Genomic DNA, 23967 nt, shown 5'->3' with positions numbered 1-23967 from the left:
AGCAGCTGGAGGAGCTGGGATTGTTTATCCTGGGGAGAAGGAAGCTCAGGGAAGACTTTATTCTCTACAACTGCCTGAAAGGAGGTTGCTCCAAGGTGGGTGTCGGTCTCTTCTCCCAGGTAAGAGGTGATAGGACAAGAGGCAATGGCCTCAAGTTGTGCTAGGAGATGTTTAGATTTGATATTAGGAAAAATTTCTTCATCAAAAGGATTATGAAGCACTGGAACAGGATGCCCAGGGAAGTGGTGGCATCACCATCTTTGGAGGCATTTAACAGATGTGTAGATCTGGCAACAACAAGGCTTAGTGATGGAGTTCTCAGTGCTGCGTTAATGGTTGGACTTGATGGTCTCAGATGTATTTCCCAACCTCAATGATTCTATGATGTATAGCACCTTTTCTCCTTGAATCCCCTACCTCCTAAGGGGATGCTCCTGGATGGAAGGTGTTCACTGGGGCATTGACCTGTGAATTTTCCAATCCCTCAGTCACACCCACATTAGCACAGTCCCTGTGACCCCTCTGTGGGTGCTGCAGGAGCACACCCTTAAAGGGGTTGTGTAATACACAGGTGGCCTGACTGCATGGGTCCAACTCTGTGTGAAAGCAGGTTCTGATGTACTGGCCTGCCCCTCCCTGTCTGCCTTTTGGCAGTGCCTGCACCTTGTGCCAGCCCACACTGGGAGCACAGGCAAGAGTTTGTCCTTCAGTCCATTGCTGCATGAGGCACCGGGTGACACCGCTCTGGCTGAGTGCTGGGTGCCATGGGGTCCTGGATTCCTATAGCAACCCCCAACCACTACGAACACCAGTGATGTCCCCAGAAATTGGCCCTTATTAATGACAGTGTAGGTAATTAAGAAATAGTGTATCATTTAAAACAAATATGCCAAACAAAAACTATTAGAAGTCTGGTGTAGAGGAAGCAAAATATCTCTGTGAAAAATACTAAATTGAGATCTGGCTATAGCATGCATCCAGCTGTCTTTTCCTTAGGCTCATATCTAGTATTATGTATATGTTTCATTTTACTCACTTCAGTACTTCTGCTGTATGAACTCATGCAGTTTACAGAAGTTAATGATGCATGCGAAGTATTTCCTAGAGTGAATAGCTGGAGTCCCAGCAGCAGGATGTGTAGAAATGCAGGGGACTCTTATGACTGCTCTAAGTAAAGGCAGGGTTTGGCCATGCATATACAGCAAAAATCAGGTGCTTGTCCAGAAAAATTGTCTTCACTGTTTACTCTGTACCATTCCTAAAGTAGTAACACTTGTCTGTCCTGGTTAATGTTTTCTAGAGGACATTTTGCTTTCATAATGCTATTTAACTGTATAAATAAGAGAGGGAGTTGCAGGGTAGTCCTGGTGAAGATAGCAGGATCCTTGGAAGCTGCTGTAAGTAGTGATTTTTTCGCTCCCTATAGAGACTTCAAAAGTGTCTCCTCTTTTTGCAGGTAATCAATTCTAAATCTTTTCTAGGGTTGCATCTTATACTGAAATCTGTCCTAGATAAAGAGGTTTTTATTGCGTCAGCTGGAGATAAAGGACATAGGCATCACAACTGAGGCAATGAGTTGTCTACACATTGTCAGGTCACTGGAAGAAGGAGTAAGAATCTAAAAGCAGAGGAGGGTGTCTTGCCAGAAAGCAAGGTGGTCTCTGGAGCCAGGAAATCCTACAAGGGGGGCTTTCCCTGATGTACCTCCTGCTAGAAATAGGCCCTGATTCATTAAAAGCCTGAGGTTGAGTGCTTAAAACCTTTTTTAATGTATTGTTGATTCTTTTTAAGTAATTCTGATGATTTTTATACTGAAGGTCTACAAGAAATACCATTGCTTAGGGAATGGTATATCTAATGTCTGCTTCCCTTTTAGATGAGACATTACTGGTGTAATCATCAGATTACAGGCCTATTGAGAAGGCAGGCAAGAAACTGGTGATTTTCACATGTTCAGAAGATCACTGTGAGGTCAACATTTTCAATGAGTCAGAAACGGGGCTGTGGCCGGGTGTACATTGGAATGTAGGAACTGAGAACATGGTCTGATCTGTTCTTGCAGAGAGAAGAAAATCCCCACCTGACTGCCGTAACCACTGCAGTGGTTTTTTGTCTACTTTTTTATTCTCTTGGCCTCAGTGATGCTTCATCCCTGAGTGTTTGCAGTAACTCAGGTTCAACAGCAAATACGCATGGTGGCCTGGTAGAAGAGTGAGAGCTCATGTTCACCTGTTTCCAGGTAAAAGGAGGCTTAGAGGTGAATGATGCCACTTTCTGGCTGAGTTCTCCAATACTAAGCTGGCTCACAGAAGATAGAAAAAACACCAAACAGCCCTGTGAACAGTCACATACATTTCTAAAGGATAGTGTAAAATAGGCTTCCACATTTCTCCTGCAAAAGGAATTACATTTAATGAAATAGTCACAGTGGTTGGACTCTCCAAAGAGTCCAATGTCCTCAGCTTGTGTTTGCAATCTCCTCAGGGGCTCAGGCATAGAGGTATCAAAACTCTGAATGACAAGAGAAGTGAATGTCTAGATGATCAGTCCGGAACAAGCCCTGAACCTGTTCAGGTGCATACAATTAAATATGCAGAGCTTTCTGGCCAGCCAGGAAAGCCCATGTGAGTTTGTGATGCTCCTTTGAATAGGTGGTCCTGGACAGCAGGTTTCTGAGGTCATGTTCTCACACACAGATATGACTAGTCAAGTCTTTCTTTTGTGATTTTTCGTGTGCTTGGGTGGAGTTTTTTTACAAGTCTCTGGGTAGCTGATATTTAGTTCAGCAGACACCACTGGTGGTGGTGCTGTATCTTGATATGCCTGGTGCCCCCACAGTGCTGCTTTCAGGAAACAAATTTCTCAGATTTCCTCCTTCAGAAACAATCAGGAGGGAAGCAGCACCATCTGGTGAGCAAACAGCTTTTCTATTTCATGCTTTCATATATTTCTGAGTCGTGCAAATTTTCATGTTGTCTGAAACGAGATTATCAATGAGGACACCTTACGGGAGTAGTATGGGATGGATATTCATCTCCTGGATTAATACATGGCAGAAAGTTCTTTCTAAAGGCAGAAAGTTGTCTTCAGAATTGTCTCTTCAAATCACAGAGACAGAAATCAGCCCTAAAATGGACAAAATAGCTATATCCACAAAGAAGCAAGTTCTGTCAGTCAGAAAACTCAGTCCAGCTCACTTCCAGGTTTTCTGGTGGAAGTATTCTAAGGTAACTTCAGCTAATCCCAGTGTTCTCCATTTTTTTTCTGAGTTGCATGGTAGGGAAGACTGTGTGCTAGGGAAGAGGTAATATATTCAGCAAGTGTTATCACTAGCGATAAACTGCCAAAAACTCTGTCCACCAAGTGCTGGCGTGCTCTTTTAGCATTGTCTGGTTTGATTAAAAGCTCTTCTTTAGAGGAACCTATTCTTGAACACCACAAATATACTGTCATTGTGTAACACACACAAAGAAAAGAGGCAGAGGTAGAAGTGTTTCCTTCCAGGCTATTCAACAAGTCAGACTAGGTTTGGAACTAGAATTGAAGTGCTTTTCACTTCTACTGCCATGTTGATGGATAAACTGGTTTTTTTTCTGGGAATTATGTAAGTAAAGGTCTTAAAGAGCTTTCTGCAAACTGAACTCCTTCAGATTGGGAATTTCCTAAAGGCTTTATAGCACAGGTTCTCAGCTCTTTGCTTTTTAATAAATCATTAGCAACTATGCTCCATAGGAAAATCTATCAATCTTTAAGACCATATGAGAATGTGCATCTTCTGTTTCATGCTGAAAGGGTGTCTTTTGTCAATTTGTCAGTGGTTGATCACTTGCTTACCCAGAAGTCACAATGACATCAAATGAAAGAGTGTCAAATATGAAGTAACAATCCCCAATCATATTCTGAAGGTTCAGAGGGTGCAAATCTTACTATAAAAGTACCTTTAGGTTTCAAAAAAGGGACTAATGGAAAGGGTCACTTGTATCTTCAAGGCTTAAACAACAAAAAAAGACCTCTACAAATCACAACTGCTAAGTCTTTTATAATCTCATGCCTTTAAAACTAACTATTATCAAGATTTTTTGAGGTCTGACTCATGAGTCTTGGCAGTTTGTGATTGGCCAGTACTGAGTAACAGATGGATGATTCAGATTCAGATTGTATTTAATTATCTGTGAATTCAGAGCTGTAATAAAATGAAATTAATTCCATGAAAGTACATAAATTAACCACAAAATGCGAACATGTTGTAACTACATAGAGAAAAAATATCAGGATAGGGAAAATATCCTTCAGAAAACTGTAACCAGTATTTTACAGAACCCTTACAGCAAAATCATTCTACATCCTTTCACCATAATTTTGAGGTCAAGTCAGTTAAACTCCCTTTCTGCTTTGCATTCCAAGTAAATAGAATTGGTGGTTTGAGGTATACATAGAAAAGCCTATCTATCAGGTGCATATTTTGTAATAAATATTAAATGTGATGAGATAGAGAACAGGTGGCAACTTATGCCAATGAACAATGAAATGTTTCTCTTTTTTGGTATTCATGTTATTCTTAATAAATTATGACTGCAGCTGAGTAAATAGTTCATAGTAAATAATTTATTCATAGGCAGCTTCTGAATCAGCCTGCTGGATATGTGGAAATAAATTAGGCTTAGCTCTGACGCTTTTGTTTGGGAGTTGATTTCTTTTCAAAGTCTGACTAATACATTGGCTTGCTGATAGCAGTTTTAAAAATTCAGAACTGAAGCTCTTATGTTGAGTTACAAGTATCTAGATACACGGAGAAGTATTTCAATGTCAAAATCAGAGGAGACCAAACTATAATTTAAGACTACTGTATACAGTAATTGAAAATGTAGTTACCAAGAACCCAACCCTTACACTTGTCAGTAATGCTCTTAAATAGGCTTTCTTTCTAAAATTACTTATAACAAACATGTAAATGTTTGAATGTTTGATTATAGCTTGAAAATGTTTTGTTGTTCTCATGAGTCTAACTGTAAGTGGATATTCAACTGCTAACACAAATTGCTCCCTCTGATCTTACAGAGAAAGCAAGACCATAAGTGTAGCACTTTCTGACGAGTCTCTCAAGTTGAGTCATGCCAGAGATGAAGGGTGCAATTGGTGTAATATGTTTCTCTGTGCACAATTTTAGCAAATCTGGCTCATTATCTCCTCAAACCCTGTGCAACTCTTGCACCATTTCTTTGCCCTAGATTCCTCCTCAGAAATGAGGCCTATTGGGACATTCATAACCCCATTTCCAAGGTCTCTTTTAAGAGCTTATACAGTGCAGAGTGTCAGCTCTGCAATGAAATGAGGCTACCACAGCCAAGTGTGGCTTCGCCCTTTGACCAGTGGAGCAGCTGATAATAATATGGCCTTGTTCTTTGTTAATGACATTGATTGCTTCTGCTGTGCTGAAAACGAACCCACTCCAACAGTTTGGTTGAAGAGGCAACATGTTGTTTCAGATTCTTATTTAAAACATTGCATAACTTCCATTCAGGAAAAATACCCACCTCTTCCTTAGAGAGGTAGGGGTTTTTATCTGGTTTGCTGCTGAAGAATAGCCACCACTATTTGTCCTTTTTTTAAATAGGGCACCTTATCAATCTGACCAAAAGTTTATTTAAAGATCTCCTGCCTGCCTATTTGCTCACATTCTATGTAGCTACTGATTGCTGCTCACTTGCATGAATTTCTTCTTTCTCCCCTAACTCGCAAAACAGCCAGACTTCTTCTATGATGAACTTTCAAGGAATTATTCAGACCATTAGTGTCAAAAGCACAGTGGTACTGCAGCCTTTCAGCGATTAGCCACGAGGTGTTTTCTCATGGGATATGCTCCATTCTCCAGCCTGCTGAGGGTGCTGTGTATTCAACTAATCCGTGCTGAATTTTGTCTTTGCAGGTATTTAGGGTGGGGGTGGTGGAAAGAGTTGTTGGAGACTTGCCAGGAGGCCTGGGAAAATAAAAAAAAAAAATTCTGGCAAGAATTGGAGAACATGGAAATTGAGGACAAAAGAAAGAGAGAAGACTTTTTATTCAGTGGTAATGACAGAATAACTATTTGTACTTCATTTATTTACTTACCATAGTAATATCATCTCCTTTTTTTTTCTCTAGGATTTTAACACAAGAACATGAAGACCACATTCTACCTCAGTTTGCTACTGGCTGGGTTTCATGCAGTTGCCCACAATCAGCTCCCACCCAGTGACCACAATGGACATGATCCAAATGACCCTAAACACCACATACATCATGGAGGTGAAGCGATCGCTTGCCTCAAACTTGTACCAAACAATGCTGACTTTGCATTCCAGTTTTTTAGGGAGGTTACACAGGAGACACCTAATAAGAACATTTTCTTCTCTCCTGTGAGCATCTCCACTGCATTTGCGATGTTGGCTCTTGGGGCTAGATCAGCCACGCAGTCTCAGATCCTGGAAGGACTCACCTTCAACCTTACAGAGATTCAGGAGAAAGAGATACATGAAGGCTTCCACAACTTAATCCACATGCTGAACCATCCTGAGGGCGGAGTCCAGCTCAACATGGGGAATGCCATCTTTGTAACAGAGAAGCTGAAACTCCTAAAAAAGTTTTTAGATGATGCCAAAGCTCTGTATCAGCTGGAGGCTTTTACCACTGACTTTAACAAACCCACAGAAGCTGAAAAGCACATCAATGATTATATAGAGAGGAAAACACATGGGAAAATTACTAATTTGGTCAAGGACATAGACCCACAAACTGTAATGCTTCTGGCTAGCTTTGTTTTCTTTAAAGGTAAGTTAAGTCTTCTAGGGTTCACATTCTCACTATTCATTCTTATCAACAGACCTCGTGTTGGCTACCTTGACTGAGAACTGGTCTGGGGAAAATTTTAAGTGCTCTTTTCTGGGCCAGAAGGTCCCCTAATGGCATAGTGGAGGTGGTGGAGAGGTTACAGGACCCCTCTCAGTATGGGAAGGCAGCTGGAGGCCACACAGGCTTATTTCTGTTTGTGACAGCTCCAGGAGCTCTGCTCCAAGCCACAGCCTTCCATGCAGCCTGATCTGGTGCTCCTGGGTTTAACCATAACTCCAATTGTTCCACGCTCTTCTAATTTTCAGTGAAGGCACTGAGACTTATACATGACCTAATGCCTCTTTTTCAAATTATGCATGATTCAATAGCCTAATTTACTACATTCCCTTTTTTCTTTCCCCTATCTGAGTCCTTTATCCATACACACTAACATTTATATATGGGAGAAGATAGTAATGAATAGGGGAGAAAATTTTAAGGAACAAAGCAGAAACTGTGCATTTCTGATGTGGGTTAGATGTGCCCTTAAGACTGACATAACACCACTCAGATACGAGATCCTACATTATTTAATCTACAAATTGAGGCTTATAATTAAAGACAATAGAAATTAAGTGCATGCAGTATATGAGTACACAGATGATGTTTACAGAAAGGCCACTTAGATCCCCTGAACAGAAAAGCAGTGGTAGGTACAAAAAAACCTGCCTAATTATTTCACTACTGGCATCTGAAACGTAAATTGAAAGTGGAATCCAATGCACTCTTTTGAACAGGTAAAAGATCCTTGCATTACTGTGATATACATTTTAAAGTGTTACGTTTGAAAATTCTGTATTTAACACACGGAGAAATAGGTGAATATTATTTACTAGCTATAAAAAATTTAGTCTGTGATGGGATAGAACATGGGATATTCAGTCAAATTCTCCTTCTCTGTATCAGGCAGCTGGGAAAAGCCTTTTAAACCAGAGCATACTGAAGAAAGGGAGTTCTTTGTGGATGCTGAAACTACTGTGAAAGTCCCTATGATGCACCAGATGGGCAGATTTGACTTCTATTTTGATGAAGAGCTCTCATGCACTGTGGTACGACTGCATTATAATGGGAGTGCTACTGCATTTCTGGTTCTGCCAGCAAAAGGGAAAATGAAGCAGTTAGAGCAAACTCTGGACAAGGAAACCATCCAGAAATGGTCAGACCATCTCTTCCAAAGGTAATCTTCTGCCAGTCAGCTGCAATGACACCTAATTTATAGTATTTCTTCTTTTTTGGGAATGCAAACACTATGAACTTGGTGATTCTGGGAACTGAGTGGGTTATTTTTGGCCTGTGTGCCCTAGCTGTAAAAATCTTGCAGCTGGTTGGTATTTAACCATTCTTTTGTTGATGGCTGAGTGACTTGCTGCTCTCCCAACCATCTTGAATAGCAAGCCTAGATTGGTGTTTCTAAAATACTCCATGGACTGAGCGGAATGGTCACAATTTTAAACCAAATCTTCTGTACTGAGATTTCAGCTAGTGTGTTTTACTTCTCATATGTCACTGAGACACTCACTCAGGCATAAGTCTAAACCTTAAATAAAGCATAATTCACACAGTTTGTAGTGCTTATAGACATGATATATCCTACACAATTATCTGGCAGCATACAGTTGATCTTACAACAGGCAAGTGATTAATTGTGGATGTCCTGATTTTCTGGCATTTTGTTTTGAAACTATAAAAATCTAATGAGTTTCTGTTAGTTTCAACCATTGACACCAACATCAGCTAATGCATTTTACAACCTTGTTTGTCTGGGAGAGGAGATCTTAGCAACAGTGGATGAGTAATATCAAGTTAATACATGCTTAATTTACCAAGCTCTGCCCTAATTCACAACTAATAAGGCTGTGCAGTTCACACCCATATATCTCAGTGCATCATCACAGAAATACCAGCACAGTTAGTAAAAACATAATGGGTAGCAAACTGAATATGAGCTAATAATGTGATACCTCAACTATCTAAAATAAAAAATGTATCATTCTCAGCTGCAATATCAGGAAAACCCTTATCTAAATGAATTTGTGGTGCAAGGTCAGTCAGGATCAATATAGGAATAAGTTCTTCATGGGAGAAACTGTGAGAACCAAATGGTAATTTCTGTCCTACTGTTTTGTTGATGGCAGTGCTGATGGACTTGATCCCATCCTCTTCTAGTGCACTGGGCAGTATCACATGTGGGCTACAGCACTGCAGTCAGGTCCCATCTGTTTTGCTATACAACCCAAGCTGTCTCTGGGCAAAGCAGCAAAAGACTTGAGCTACCTAAAGGGTAATCACTGTTGTGAGTGACTCGGATGATCTGAGGATCCCTGGACAGGGCATGAAAAGAAATCCAACAGAAAGCATACTAAGCATGAACTGCCTACAAACAGCTCATAGTCAAAGGCAAACTTGATCATGGCCAGCCCAGAGGAGGAAGAAAATTAGAGGACATGGAATCCAAATGTGCAGGCAGCAGGAAACAGACCTTACCTGGGACCATGCCAAATGCCCCAGTTATGTCAAAAATACTTATTTGATTTGAAATGTTGGGATTTGCCACACTTCTCCCCAAACAGATTTTGTCAGGACTTCTCTTGAGTTCTCCACCTTCTTGAGTGACATCGGCTGTCCCTCATCTCTGCCTGTAAAGAGGGGCTCTTGTTACTGTCCTACTTAGCAGAGTGCTCTCAAATTTCCTGAAGCAAAACACCAGATAAATACCATTATGATTGTTACTATTATTATTATTATTAAGAATAATAGTGCTTGTATCACCGTGAAAAGAACCACCAATTGAATTAGTGCTTATTGTACATTCAGGGTCCAAACTCCTGGGATTTGACACTCATGGGAATTACACAAATATCTCACCCTCCTTTATGTTGGTGAAAAATCCTCTCACCACCCTCTATGTTTCTCTTCTACCTAACAGCTTTATGGACCTCTACTTCCCCAAATTTTCTATATCTGGGAGCTATGAAATACGTAACACCCTTAGCAAGATGGGAATTGTGGATGTGTTCACAAACCAGGCAGATCTCTCTGGCATCACTGGCACCCCAGAGCTGAAGGTTTCCAAAGTAAGTCTGTGGCTGTTGGACCTTTCCTGTTTTTTCACAAACATACAGGGAAAACCCATCAGTAGTAGCATCCAGAAGCACCAGGTAAATACAGCTCCCAGCTTCCTGGCTTGCCTGCAGCTGGGTCACCCAGGCCTCAGCCTGCAAGCTTAAAAAAGGAGTTTGGCCCTCAGTGACACTGGAGATCAGATTAGATTGCTGCATGTATGTTTTTCCAAGAATGGTATTGGCCAAGACTTTTTGGGCAGTATCTGAAACATGAGAGAAGCATCAACCCCTGGCTTCTTAAGGAAAAGCACTAATGCTCCCAGGTACATGACAACCTGTCCTTCTCACCCTGGAGACTCAGTTTTGGAGGTGCAGACAAACAATTACAGGTGGAGCCTCTACCCTTCATCCAATATTTCGAACTTTTTAATGAGATTTCCATAGCTCCATCCAAGCCCTCATTTAAGCGGCCGTGACTACAATAATACAGCTCTTCTGCCCCTACTCACTTCTCAGTGGGTCCCTCAAAGCAGGGCTTCTTTAGAAGGAGTCTAATTCATTTCTCAAGTGGCTGTTGACTGCCCAGAGTGACTCTATTTTCTTTTTTCCCAGGTTGTTCACAAGGCTTCTCTGGATGTTGATGAGAGAGGTACTGAAGCAGCAGCAGCAACTGCTGCTGAAATAATGGCAGTGGCTCTTCCTCCAACCATTGAATTCAGCCATCCCTTCCTCATGCTGATTTTTGATAGGGATACAAACAGCACACTCTTCATAGGAAAAATAGTTAACCCGACCATCCCTAGCTGAAGTGACATATGAATTTTGTTTGCTACTACTAATTAAAGATGTGAAAATGCATGACATGATTTATTTCCATTTCTAACAGCTCATATATGGTTCTTTTTCAATAACAGTTTTTATTTTATGTCATCATCAAAAACTATTGGTGTTGACCACGACACTTGCTGAAAAGGAAGGAAGAAATTGTTTTAAATTCAGCTAGAAAAGAATGCCTTTTTTACTTGACTGTAAGACAAGGAAAGACCTAAACTTTGCCAGCATTTGGAGAGAAATGTTTATATTACAATAGAAGACTCCTGCTTAATACGAAGTAGTCAGCCAGAATAGCAGGTAAAATTATGAACATTCTTGCAAACAAAGCAGAAGTGGTTGTAATTCACGCTAAGTAAATATGAGATGGGAAGAGTTGGATCAAAATTGCAGAGTCACAGGAACCTGAAGCTTCTAATGGAGACAGCACTAGGAATGTGAAAATCTGCTTTCAACAAAAAAAAACCTGCTTTCTGCACCAGAAACCTTTTATCATTCTTAGTATCAATCTAGCAGCAAATCTTCCTGAGTTTCTCGCAGCTTAAAGGAGAGCAGGAGGATCAAATCTGCCTTGAATCTGAAGGTTTTCACCACATGTTGCCAATTTGACAGATTTAGATGGAGTTACTGACTTCTCACACATGTATCCATCAGTAGTGAGAAGGAGGATGTAGGTGAATGGGAAGGTGAGGTATTTGGATGGCAATTACACAAGCGTGCTGTCAGCTGAAATTCGTGGAAAACCTATAAGGAGGCTCTGGAAAATTAAAGATCTTTCAAATGCTGTCCTTTTACAGCCAAAAACATAAGTAAGGAGCACACAATAACCAAATCAGCTGACCCAGGTAGGGGGTGACAGGCACCTAGGTAGAACATAGGGGAGCTTGATGGCTGGCTGGAAACCAGAATTCAGTGGACCTGCCTTGGCAACTGGTACCAGAAAGGGTACAATTGGCCCTGTTTTCCCTAAAGTTGCGGGGTTTGGAAGGAGGTGAAATGGTGTCGTGTCATTGGCAATGACACTGGAAGCAGTCAAATGGCTTGGGAAGAGAACACAGCCTCAGCAAGGTCTTGTGTGCCCTCTGCAAAATTAAGAGCAAATGTGATTTTATCAGTCTTCTGCAAAGCATTGTCTCCCCTATTGCAGTCTAAAGGAAAGCCCCCTTTCTGCTCTGTGTTTCTAGTAAATACCCTCTGTTAACACAATGCTTAATGGTGGTTTTTGACTAAATACAGTCTCAGTATAGATGAATATATCAACAACCCATGGTATCAAAGGCAGGACTCAGAGTGACAGAAATGCATGTACTTTTCTGGCACCTTCCTGCACACTTCCCCATCAGTTTGGGTGGCTTTGTGGCCCAACGCCCAAACAGGAGTAACTAACAAGGCCTCCTGCCTGACTGTAGGTTTCTCATCTCCCTGAAATACAGTTGCAGGGTGCAGCCTCAGTGGGGTCAGTCTCAGCTGTTATCACTCCTGCTGTTAACTGCTGTTAAGCAACGGACATCCAGCAAAGCAGCAGTAAAACCTTTAGGGGGTAGAGAGCTCAAAAAGGTGAGATCCTTAGTTATGTACTGAATTCCCTAGAGCTGCAGTTGAAAAATGGACATAATTGATTTTAGTAGGGTGATTCTGAGTTTACATCAAGAAGTGTTGAAGAAACAGAGGCCACAGCTGCACTAAATAGTGCTCACTCCCTGGTAAACCACTTTGTAGTGGATAAAGACATAAACATAGAAATACAGCATAGTAGGAGGAAAGTGGTTTTGCGAGAGGTTTGAAGATGAAGAGAATTTTCTCAAAGCTAAATCAGCTTTTGCAGGCTGTTAATCCTTATTTTTTGAAGGAGATTCCTTCCTTTCCTACCCTTAGTATCTTGGTGCCCTCACAGATGTGCCCCCTCCATAAGCAGGATGCTGGAATTCTGGTTTCCTCACAAATTCCAGAGAAAAGAGCCCACAGGGGCAGTAGGAGGGAAGCACAGGAGCAGATACGCTGCTGCAAAGAACTAGCGCCTCACTGTTTGTGCTTCTCCTCTCACTGCATCTTTTATACGATCTCTCCGTGTTTGTAAAACGTGTTGGGAGGTTACAGGGACAGTGAGTGGTGGTGATGAGGGGCGTCTGCCGTTCCCACAGGGGACTTCCTGTCAATCAAGACCGGCGTCCAGGAGCCGTTTGCTAGACTTGCTTCATCAGGCAATAGCTCCTGCTGTATTGACATCATGCTGTGATTTTCCACTGCAGGATTTGCCAGAGACAGTGTTAAGAAGAGGCAGGCACCACACTCAGCACAAAAGAGCAGCAGACAGCTTGCTCCCTGCCTACATCCATGCTGCGCTGTGCTGCTATGAGGCCCGTTCTCATCTCTCCCCCCCATCCACCAAGTCCTACTCTCTTAATCCTGCTCTCGTTGCTGCAAGCAACAAAACAGGTTTTCCTGATTACACTCACTCTCCTCATTTCCTCTCCGGACCAGCTCTTTTTCACAGCCTCCCACTCTCCCTCCTGCAGATTAACATTTTATCCCTCCCACTCGCCGGCACCGTTTGTTCGTGCAGGAGGGGACCGCTGCCGGCTCAGCTGTGGCGCCAGCAGGTCCTCCTCTCTCCTTCCCAAAAAATGCAGGGCGGGAATAAACAGGGTTCTCTGCCTTCCACAAACCATTTTGAGGGCACTCACAGCACACAGTGAGGGAGGCTGGGCAGAAAGGCAGAGCTTCAGGTCACTGGGCTATTGCCATTTGGTGTGGCGGGCAGTGTGGGGATATAAATGAGCCAGAGACGCATCTCGGGGGTAATTAATGACCAGGTTCATTAGGCATTGCCACAGCTGACACAGCTATAAAGTGTGAGGACGGAACTCACGGCCGTGCTTGTGGTGATCCCAGGTTTGGGTAAGCTGCTCGTCTCTTGGCCAGATGCCAGTCCTGTTTCACTGACTGCACCACGGCAACGCCATCGGCTGGAGGCCAAGAGCCTCCAAGTGCTCCGAGTGCCACATCCCAAGACTGCAACAGCCTCCTGGGCTCCCACCCTCTTTGTTGAAGCAGGCATTTAGGGTTTTGCTCGTTTTGCACCATCGCTAAGGCTGTACCTGGAGGTAGGGAAAAAAAGTCTCCTCACTTCCCACCCCACACCCTTCAGCCTCCCTACAAACAGGAGTCACGGGAAAAACTCCCTATGTACTGTTCAGGCAGGCATGATCTGATAGCTCTTGCCCAGCAGGAGGAAAGACACAGGTCAGTACAACCTCTAACTTCGCAAATACAGCAGTGTTGTTGTTGCTTGTAATGCAGCGACCTGCTTTGTGTCAAACTAACTGCACAGGCCTCGGGTCTCTGCACTTGTCAGGCTTTGCTAGGACCTGTCTGGGCCTGCCTGGGGTTTTGTTTCAGCTTCTTTGCTTGTAACAGTAACTAGCCAGCAATTGGATGCTATTACCTAATAGTAATAGGTTAATTTTTTCCTTTGCTTTGTATAATTGTATACAGATATTTCTGTAACCAGGAGGTACTAAGAACAAGGAGTTCTGCACAGAATGAAGTGTCTGTGGCCCTAGAATGAAGGGGCATACAGATGTGGTGGGATGATAACAGGGGACTGGAGAGTACAAGCACAGGATGATACTGGGCACCTCAGAGCCATGAACATCTTACCAGTGCTCAGTCACTGGTCATCAAAGCTTTGCAGAACTGGGAGCTGTGTGAAACCAGTTTGGGGCATAACTAGCAATTAGGAGAACAGAGATTGAGTACGCAGTGTATGTAAAACACAGCACAGGTACTTTGTCCAGGTGTACTGTGGACCTGTGAAACAATGAAGGAAAGCAAGGGGAAGAACATGTGAGCAAATGTGTAACAGCAATCCCAAGCAGACCCCAAAGCACAGAGGTTACATCTGCCTCTTGTGCTCCTCCTGGCAAGGAAGTGGCCACCTCTTCCCTTAGGGCTGAAGCCATCAACCTGAGGAATGAGTGGAACAGAGAAAGTGTGAGCTAAGACAAGAGAATAGGGAACGTACTAAAAAGTTTGCATGTATAAATTTTAACCATACATAATCTGAAGAGTAAGTTTTAGTACTGTAACCAGGCCATTAATTCTTGGATAAAACTGTTAAGATTTTAAAAATACTACCAATAAATTATCATCTTTGCATGCAAGGCATGTTTTTCCATCACAACGAGATTTTCAGTGTAAGAAAATGGTAGGAATTCAAGTCACCTACCTTGTTACTTGGATGCAAAACAAATTGGTAATATCAGCGAGTCCCCTGCACACCTGGGTAGGGCTAAGGGACAAAACCACCCTATGGTTTTCTTGCTTCCTAAATGAAATATGAAAAAACCCTATCCACTGCAAGGTAACACAGCATGCCAGCCATGGGAGGATGTTCCTGGAGGTTGCTGACAAGGGAAGAAGGGAAGAAGCTCATGAAATATGCAAGAGACTCATATACTGCATCCAGAAAGGAAATGGTAAATCTTCCCTGGATGCCAGCTTCTGTAATATTTGAAGCAGGAATACATCATGGGTTTACTCAAAAAGTAGTGTTTAACCACAAGATCAGCTTCACAGAGTGATACCAGAGGTCCCTTCTCTCAGTGCCTGGTTGATGGTAGAAGAAGAACCGATGTTTTGGAAAGAAAACATCCCCCCAAAACACCCCTTTGTAGTCAGTCGGTGAGCTCTGCCAAGTGCTTCAAACCTTGTGGACCACTGGTGAACAAAAGGCAAAAGTTGGTGCAGCAGGGGGAGGAGGAATTAGAGGCAAGGAGACAGCTCTGGGTGGCAGTCCCGATTCTCCCCCAAAGACTCTCCCCTAGCCTGCCCTCCCATCAAGCCTGCTGCTGCATGTTGGGCCACAGGACATTCAGCTCTTCCCCACAGCTGAGCAGCAAGACTATGAAGAAGGCTGGTAAAGGGCCACATCACAGAGGGGCAAGGGGACACCCCCAGGCAGGAGGCTGACCCACAGCCCAGGGACCCTCTGGGTGACTGCTCTGGGGATAACAGGCCCAGAGCTCTGTTGAGGAGATCTGTCCCACAGAACAGAATTTCAAACTGCTTTATTAGTCCAGAAACCAAAGAAAGCAGTACAACAGGCATCAGTGGAACTCCTTTTCCTGTGCCTCCTTATCTTATCTGATATACTGATACTCTGTTACTCAGTCACTAGAAGTTTAGCAACTTGACCAAAAGCACTTTTTTTTCCCCCTGGATAGCTATAAGAAATAAGATTTCATCATTGTTTATTCTGTCTTATCTTCAGTAGCTGAGCCAGTCACCTACAGACTAGTGGAAGGCATCAGCATGCCTCTACTCACTGACAAAGGACAGCAGCTCACTGAGATGAGATGAAATCACAGCTAAAATCTCTAGTAGATTGCTTTCTTCATGGTTACATGAAAAACTATTTTAAAACAAATCTTCACAGCTGTAAATGACTGTCAGTCCTGTGACAGCAACACAGAAGTTGTTGTGGCAAAACCCCTGTGTGTTCATTCACATGTGTCAGAGTGCCCAGCCTCTGACCAGAACTGATGCTGAAACATCCAGTGCTGTTGGTGTTGGGGCACTGAAAACCACCAGCATTTTTAAGGACATCTTGTTTCAGGCCACACGTGAATGTGGTTGTGCAGGTTATTGGTTGTAGGAGACAAGCATGAGAATCTGGTTTTGTTTGTCATCGCTCCCTAGGCAATCTGGGTATAATTAGAAGCACTCATATTACAGCTTGATCTAGTTCTATCCATTATTTTATATCCCTGGGTTGGCTATGTTATTTACACAGAGAAGCTATTTGCCTGGTAAATGGTGCAGCTGAGAGATTATCAGACTACCTGTGGTGTTGAAATAGCTGGCTTCAAAGCACAGGAAATAACTGTTTAACTAATTTAACATGTTTGGCCACAGGTAAAAGTCTAGCATGACTTAATAATTGTATAATATTTAAAACTTTAACAAAAGCTTGGGGAATTTATTTTATTTTATTTCTTGAGGGATTTATTTTTCAATATTCTCAAAATATATCCTGAGTTCCTCATACAGTCGTTGGGAAAAGACACGCTTCTGGAGTGGCTCTGCAGTGGAAATTATCTCAGCCTGTCATGCTGGGCAGTGAGGGTGATGCCATCCCATGGAGCCCAGCAGCATCAGCCAGAAAAACCTGTCTAAGTCAGCAGTCTTCCCAAACAGGCAGATTGTGTATGTATTTTTCTTTGTTGAGTTGGAGTCCTTTGGTCACAGAAGAAAAACTTTCAAACTATTCCAGACTTCAGTAAAATATAAATGCAAAGTTCAAGAAACAAGGGTGTGTTTAAGCTGGTGGCTGCAGAAAAGCTCAGCCTCTTTGGTTAGCACAGGAGATCATCTCACTCTGCTTCTGCCCATGGCCACCAGAAGTGGCAGTGCTGGGGCTGGACACAAGAGGCCCCTTTGGCCGAGAAAAAGGGGGGTTTTTTTTAAGCTGATGATAAACAGGAGTTCAGGTGGAAGGAGCCTTGGGGTTGCAGGTGTCAGCCTCACTGCCAGGCAGAGTCCCTGACCACGATGCAAAAGTCCCAGTGTCATCCATTGGGTGTCCTTGAGTGTGCTGTCCTTTTTTTGGGTAGCACAGACAGGGACAGGAGGGGAAAGGAGAGATTTCCATGAATCTGGAAGTCTGAGGTCAGGAGTGTAAGTGTTTTTGCTGCCGTATTTGTAGGCATGATCTCCCCTGCAGATAAAATACCAATTTCCAAATTCCCCCTTTAACATGACCCAAGCAAAACCCACAATTTTTAGGATGGCTGAGATCACCTTATCGCTGCATAATCAAGAATAGACACTTGAGGACAGCCAGTACATTTTGTTTCAGCTTAGCTCTGCCTGCCATGTGTATCATATTGTCACCAATGCAGGTCACATTTACCAACACAGGGCATATCTCCACAGCTCCAGAAGTGCATCAGGAAGAGATGAGTCTCACACCTGATGCAGTTGGGGAAGTGAACAAAACCACACATCAAGATAGCACAAAATCTGGACATTTTTGAGATTACGGAGAGACTGTGATGACAGCACTTTATAATATACAGATTTCTCCCCAGTTCAAATGTATCACTGTCAAGATGACAAAAGGAGCAGTGGGGTTTAGGACTCTGCTCCCTCCTGGCTGTATCCCCACACCACTGAGCAGTGCTGGTGCTGCTTGATATGCCAGCAGGGCTCCCTAGGTGGGCTGTGCTCCACCAAGGCTTGCTGTCTTCTCAGATTCCTTCCTGCTTTCGGGGTGACTGCAATTTGCCACCATTCCTACACAAACCCTGGCTAATGGGCAAAGCTACACAGTCCAGGTCCTTCCAGCTGTGCATCTGTTTGCTTAAGTCCTGGCACTCAGTCTCAGTGTCCTATTTCTTTCCTACAGATGCATCCACACACAGATACGCTTATACACACTGATCTTTACTGTATGGTTTGGGGACATCGAAGTGTTAACCACTGTTAGTATAATTAAACCAAATTAAAAGAGACAGTGGCTAAGGCACTCTCAGTGCACAGAGGAGGTTCTATAAGAAAATGCTTTGCTAGCTTATACCTTTGTTTTCTTCTCTCTCAGGGCAAATTTAAGATAATGCTCATGTTTGCATTGCAGTGAGCATGCTGACTCTGCACTGTTCTTCCACCCCAACTCCCTATTGCTTGATTTTAAACTAGGAGATAAAACTCTGGGTAAAGACTCCCTTGCACAGCTCATTTTTCTTTTCAGCAGAACTGAAAAAAGATGAGGCGTTTGCATTTCATGCATACTTAGGACAAAATTTCTAGCCTGGCTTCAACTTTTGCTTTTGCAACCTCATCTGTTAGAGCTTGTTTGCTTGCAGGCTCTCAGCATCATGCTATGGACTGGCCTCAACACCTGTATCTATCACATCTACTTGAAAACACACGCTGTTACCAACATAAACTGCAGTATGTGCATAATTAATTACTAAAGTGGTCCTTGCCTGAGCAAGGGCAGTTAAACCCACAGCCAGCTCGGTGGAGTAATGGAGTTATGTCATTATACCACTGTCTCATACAGTGCGACTGTGTGCGACTTCTCCTGAGCAGCATGAGCTGTACTGCTACAGGCACAGCTGTATTGGTGTAATTGCTCATACAGGGAGGCTCTCACTTGCTCAGCTCTCAGTGAGAACTCAAAACCCATCACATCATGGCAGGTCTGGGCATGCCAAGAGTAAGAGCTGCTCTGTAAGTCAAGTGTGGGAGTCACACAGCCACAGTAGCAGACCTACTCCTGTGGTGCTAGCTAGCAGTGGAAGCCATGAGTTTTGCAAGGCTTCACATATTGAATTTTGTTCAAAAGGGCAGAAAGAGTTAAATTGATTTCCAAAAATCATATTTGGTGATGTGCTGAATCATTCCATTTTCCATTACACTAGATGCACACAAAACCAAGGTTCTGCTATGATCTAAAGGATTGGTTTAAAATGAAGTAGGTCTAGATTGAAAATTTCCTGTACAGAAACTTTTGTCCTGACATAAGAAATCTTTTTTTATTTGTCATCTGTTGAAGAGTTTAAGAGTTTAAGCTCACCCAAGAAGTCACTCATGCTGGAATGAAAGTCCACACAAGGATTTAGGATAGTAACGCTTTCCCATCATAGTTCCACTGCAATATTTCCTCAGGTGAACAGCCCGATGTCAGTTACAATCTACTGATAGAACAATAAAACATATCCACGCTAAAAGGACTGGTACTTTTCCTCCCCTTATTATTGCCGCTTATATGTTTCTTTTCTCATATGAAGAACATCAGTTCTCTATTTTCAATGCTCTGTTTAGTTCTCCTGATCTTCTGCAGCCCATCGTGTTACACATTACCTGGGAGGAGCAATTTGATCTGGTACACAATAGCAGGAGGTGGAGCCTCTGAGCACATTGTCACACATGATCCACGTCACTCGTACACAAGTCTAAGAAGGAGTTGAGACAGGATATCTGGAGCATGTTAAAAGCAAAGACCAACCTGTGTATGGAGTACAGGCAGGGTGGATCATCATTTGATCTGACCTCCCACAAGCATCAAAGTAGGTGCAATGATTATATCCTTCCTTTAGAATGGGAGCATCTTTGTGTCCAAGCTTAGATCTTCCAATGCCTACTATGGCTATGTTGTGCCTAAGCTGTAAGATAACTATGGTCAAGCTGAAGGTATGGGTTTGGGTGGCAAGTGTGTGAACCATGATGTTAAAAAGTAAAGTCTGTTCTCTTACAGTCTCTTGATAGAGTCCTCAATTCTGTGTGATTACTGCACTGTGTGTTCACAAGAGCACTTGTTTGCTTGTTGGTCAGAGAGAGCAAAGTCTCGTTAAATACAGCCAGTTGCTCAATAAAATGTAGCTGAAATATCTTATTCACCCTACTCTTATCTTCTACTGAACAGAAATATTGGCTGACAAGAAGTCTGACCACAGGACTGACTGTCCTTTAGAAGGACAGTGACTGGAACTTGAAGACACCACTGCTCACTGAAGAAGAATGGATGGTGGCTTGTAATTTAAACCTCCTGTCAATGCAAATGCTTCCATGCTCATTACAATGCCAAAAAGAAAAATGAATACCTCCATCAAAAGCAAATTATATGATGCAGAACTCTTGCATTCATTCTATAATCACATGCTGACCAAGGTTACTATCATTTCCTATAGAGTGACTTCAGTGGGATCCAAAAATTGTTTCATTATATAGGGAGCAAAATAGGTGCTTTCAATCAAAAATGACTAAGAAGGAACATGTGACGATGCTAGATGAGGCCTTCTGGGAGGTAAGAAGGATATCTTGGATGTGTTCAGTCACTTACTCTGATCTGGCCACAGCCCCAGGAAGTGTCTGATGTAAGACTGCTCCCACACTGGAGACACCACTCTCATTAAAGGAATATATAATACAGTGTATTATAGGCTTTTAAATGCTTCAGTTTGGCACAAAATCCTGACTGTAGGAGGCTGGGAATCTTTCCAAGAAAAGGCATAGAGAACAGTGCCGATATTGTAGTTATGGCTGTAGCACAGAAAAGCAAGACTAACCTACAGTTGAATCTCCAACGGGGTCCTGACAGTGAAGGTGCTTTGAGCTGACCCATGGTCCACATCCTATGGGAACACAACTTTCTACTCCAAGTGACCCAGAGAGTTACTGAGAGACTGCATCGTCCATGCCAACCATGTGGGAACATGCTGGTACCAGCCAAGGAGCAGACCTCCAATGGCCAGTTATGTTTCATGGGTTGATGGAATCCTGGGCTGGGTTCTGAGGTTACTTTTTCTGAGCTCTGTTCAGTAAAGTCTCAGCTTTCTACAACCTTGATTGTCCTTTTCTTCTCTCCTCCTTCCAGCTGTCCTATCACCTTATAGAAATGGATTCTTACATAAAAACTGCTCATCATGAACGTGTCTCACTACTCTTTGTTATCTCAGAAATTAATATTAAGGTTTCATCTACCTCTGACACATTGATGGGATCAACTCACCAGCATAAAAACAAGTATCTGAAAGCAAATATATTTGCACTTTTTTGGTACATACAAAGAGTTGTCTGGCCTGCAGATTCAGTGAAACCTGGTTTCCATAACTTCTCTGGTGCAGATTATCTGATGTCTGGCAAAGATGAGCTCATCACTTCCTCCCACAGTACAGGCTGTAAAAGTGCCTGCCCTGGATTAGCTCATTCAGCTTCATGAATTTGGTATGACCTCATGAATTTCATGACCTTTATCATTTTATCACAGTGGATGCAAGAAAAGAATACTTTCAAAATATATAAAATGCAATTGAGAGAAGGCGAGAGAGAGAGAATGAGATAGAGAAAATATAACCTAAATCTCAAAAACTTCAAGCTGAAAATTTACTGATTCAAAGTTCAGAGTTGGATGGCATTTTAATCAGAAAATATCAGGAACTGGGAAGACCAGTTCTGTAGTGGCCTAAAAGAAACCTCTCAAAAGAACTTTAAACTTAGTTCCTGGTTTCCATCAGGACTGACAGAGGTTCATGCATTTGCTCCATTTCCCAAATTTTTTTCCAATATAAATTATATTCTCACTAGCAATGTATGTGGATCCTTAAGAAGTTCCATTTCAAAGATGAGTAAGGTTGCTAAGTGACATTAAGCCTAAACCAAGGAAGTGAAAAATTAACACCTCACATCTGGCACTGCCCACATAGTAACTGCAATATTCTTATGAAACATAAAGAAAGCCATATTTGAGTCCCTGTACAGCTCATAGACAGAGGTTGCTGTCCACTTAATTATTTTGCTGTCTAAATAATTTTCCTTATGGGAAAGAAACAATGGAAATACTAGTTACAAATGTTCAAATTAGAGTAGATTTTTAGGTTAATACATCTTTTTCTGGAAAATGAATATTATATATACAGTTGAGCAGTAGCCACAAATGTGCAATGTCTCTGGCCTTACACTTGAGACCGGTCATTATAGATGCCCCTTGTTTGTAGCAGCATGTAATTTATTATCCTTTTAACTCAAAATTCACAAGAACCATTTTGTTGCCATATAACAGCTTCATAATGTTATTTGAAGAAAATATTAATATTTTAAAGATTTGTTTATCTGCCTGTGCCAGTTTGGACAAATTTGGAGGAAAAATATTCTCTGATAGAAGGCAGGTTACAGCACTGCCCTTGCCTCTCCACTTTAGTTTTACTTTTTCAGTTAGATACTGTCTTCAAAACATAGATACATAGATCACAACACTGATACTGTCTTCAAAAACCTCAGGAAGGGCCTGGCCACAGACCAGCACATAGAAATGAGTAGAACCAGAGAGGCACAGACACATTTCATGGAAGAACAGCTAGTGTAAAGTGCTGAAGCAGCTTAAACAAAGACACCAAGTCCTGTATGAAAACTATTTCCTGCTTAAATACTCCATGAGAGCACAGCCAGGTAGGTACACATTTTCCTGAGGAAGAAGAATATCCTGCTTTTGAATATCCACCCTATGCAGCCTCCAACAGGAGGAGCATGCTCAGTTCCAGGCCTGCAGCAGGTTACTGCACTGATATTTCTGTTCAAATGGAAAAACCCCAAAGAAACTCAAGTACCCAACCCCACAGTGCAGAACTCTTTGCCAGCCACTCTGGACAATGCAGTTAGCACTAACTTGCACTCATTTGGTACTTAGTAACCCTCAGCAAGTGCCAGAGGGCACCTTTTACATGTCTGCTGCAGAGGCCAAAGTGCAGAGATTTCTTCATTACACCACGTAATTGCTTCAGGCCAGACAGTAAAACACTGCATGTCCCAGGAACTCAGATTGATTATCACAGCAGTAAGGAGATGCATGTGCAGTGCATGTAAACATGGAATTTGGGTAAGAAATAGTGGGAAAATAGTTCATATTGCAAGTTCAGGTCATCAGAAGCCATTGATTGTAAAATTTTCTGCGATTTTGAAGGTGCAATAACAAGGATTTTCCCCTTAGATATACCAGTCTCCTAGGCACTACGTAATTCCTGCCTTTCAAGTTGAATTTTTTCCAGAAATTTAAAATAGAAACGCACATATATTTCACATCTACTGGAGAAACTTTGAGATGCCCTTCCTGGAGAACAGAAATATCTACCAGTGCCATTTTTTTAAGTTTGTGTCTCATGCCTGCTTAAGTCCTGTGTCTCATGACACAAACTTAGTAAGGCACAGAGAAGGGCAGCTGTCCAAACACACAAAATTATCCTTCTTTCTATCTGAGAACTAAAGGTTCTGATGACACCTGCTGGCTCCATGGGGACTCAGCAAACACCAGCCAGCCTCTGCTAGAGCTCTTCAATACTTGCAGGCAAAAATGGAGGATAAATAAATTATTTTTAATTAAAATTTTTCATTGCTGCAAGTCAGAAAACCATAGGAAACAAGGCTAGGAAGTTTAAAAGGTCACATATTCCATCCCCTGGAAAAAAACAGGATTTGTGCTACTTCCATCTACATCATGGATGGTTGTTTACTGAAAATTGATAGTACTTCTCTGGACACACTGTTACAATGTTTCATCATTTTTGCATTTCCTATAAAAGATTCCACATTAAGATGTCTTATTAACAGAAAGTTATACTTTTATTTGTGTGTTCAAGGACAGTTAGCACTTGACTGTGAAGTTGAAAGCACAGTGGAGATACTTCAGCCCTGTTTATGAGATAGTACA

At 42.3% G+C, this 23967-nt stretch overlaps 1 protein-coding gene and 1 long non-coding RNA gene across 4 annotated transcripts; both read left to right on the top strand.

Annotated features, from left to right (window-relative positions):
* Positions 1 to 1295: 1295 nt before the first annotated feature.
* On the top strand, positions 1296 to 10790 carry LOC103612134 (alpha-1-antiproteinase 2). Of its 3 annotated transcripts, XM_017729038.1 has the most exons (6): positions 1372 to 1397; positions 2140 to 2239; positions 6142 to 6807; positions 7774 to 8044; positions 9794 to 9941; positions 10542 to 10790. In XM_017729038.1, the coding sequence occupies exons 3-6, from the start codon at positions 6159 to 6161 to the stop codon at positions 10734 to 10736; spliced, it is 1263 nt and encodes a 420-aa protein (XP_017584527.1). In that variant the 5' UTR covers positions 1372 to 1397; positions 2140 to 2239; positions 6142 to 6158; the 3' UTR covers positions 10737 to 10790. The 3 variants fall into 3 exon arrangements, with proteins under 3 accessions (XP_017584526.1, XP_017584528.1, XP_017584527.1); XM_017729037.1 differs by lacking the exon at positions 2140 to 2239 and having other exon boundaries at positions 1296 to 1397; XM_017729039.1 differs by lacking the exon at positions 2140 to 2239 and having other exon boundaries at positions 1369 to 1456.
* Positions 10791 to 19661: 8871 nt separating this feature from the next.
* Positions 19662 to 21195, top strand: LOC108445376. The gene is made up of 2 exons (XR_001860195.1): positions 19662 to 19834; positions 20191 to 21195. It is a non-coding gene; the product is annotated as an uncharacterized LOC108445376 (long non-coding RNA).
* Positions 21196 to 23967: the final 2772 nt, after the last annotated feature.

Source organism: Corvus brachyrhynchos, unplaced genomic scaffold, assembly GCF_000691975.1.
Source record: "Corvus brachyrhynchos isolate BGI_N302 unplaced genomic scaffold, ASM69197v1 scaffold1, whole genome shotgun sequence".
NCBI lineage: Eukaryota > Metazoa > Chordata > Aves > Passeriformes > Corvidae > Corvus > Corvus brachyrhynchos.
Note: the sequence above shows the minus strand (reverse complement) of the source record. Positions and strands in the feature narration are given on the sequence as shown.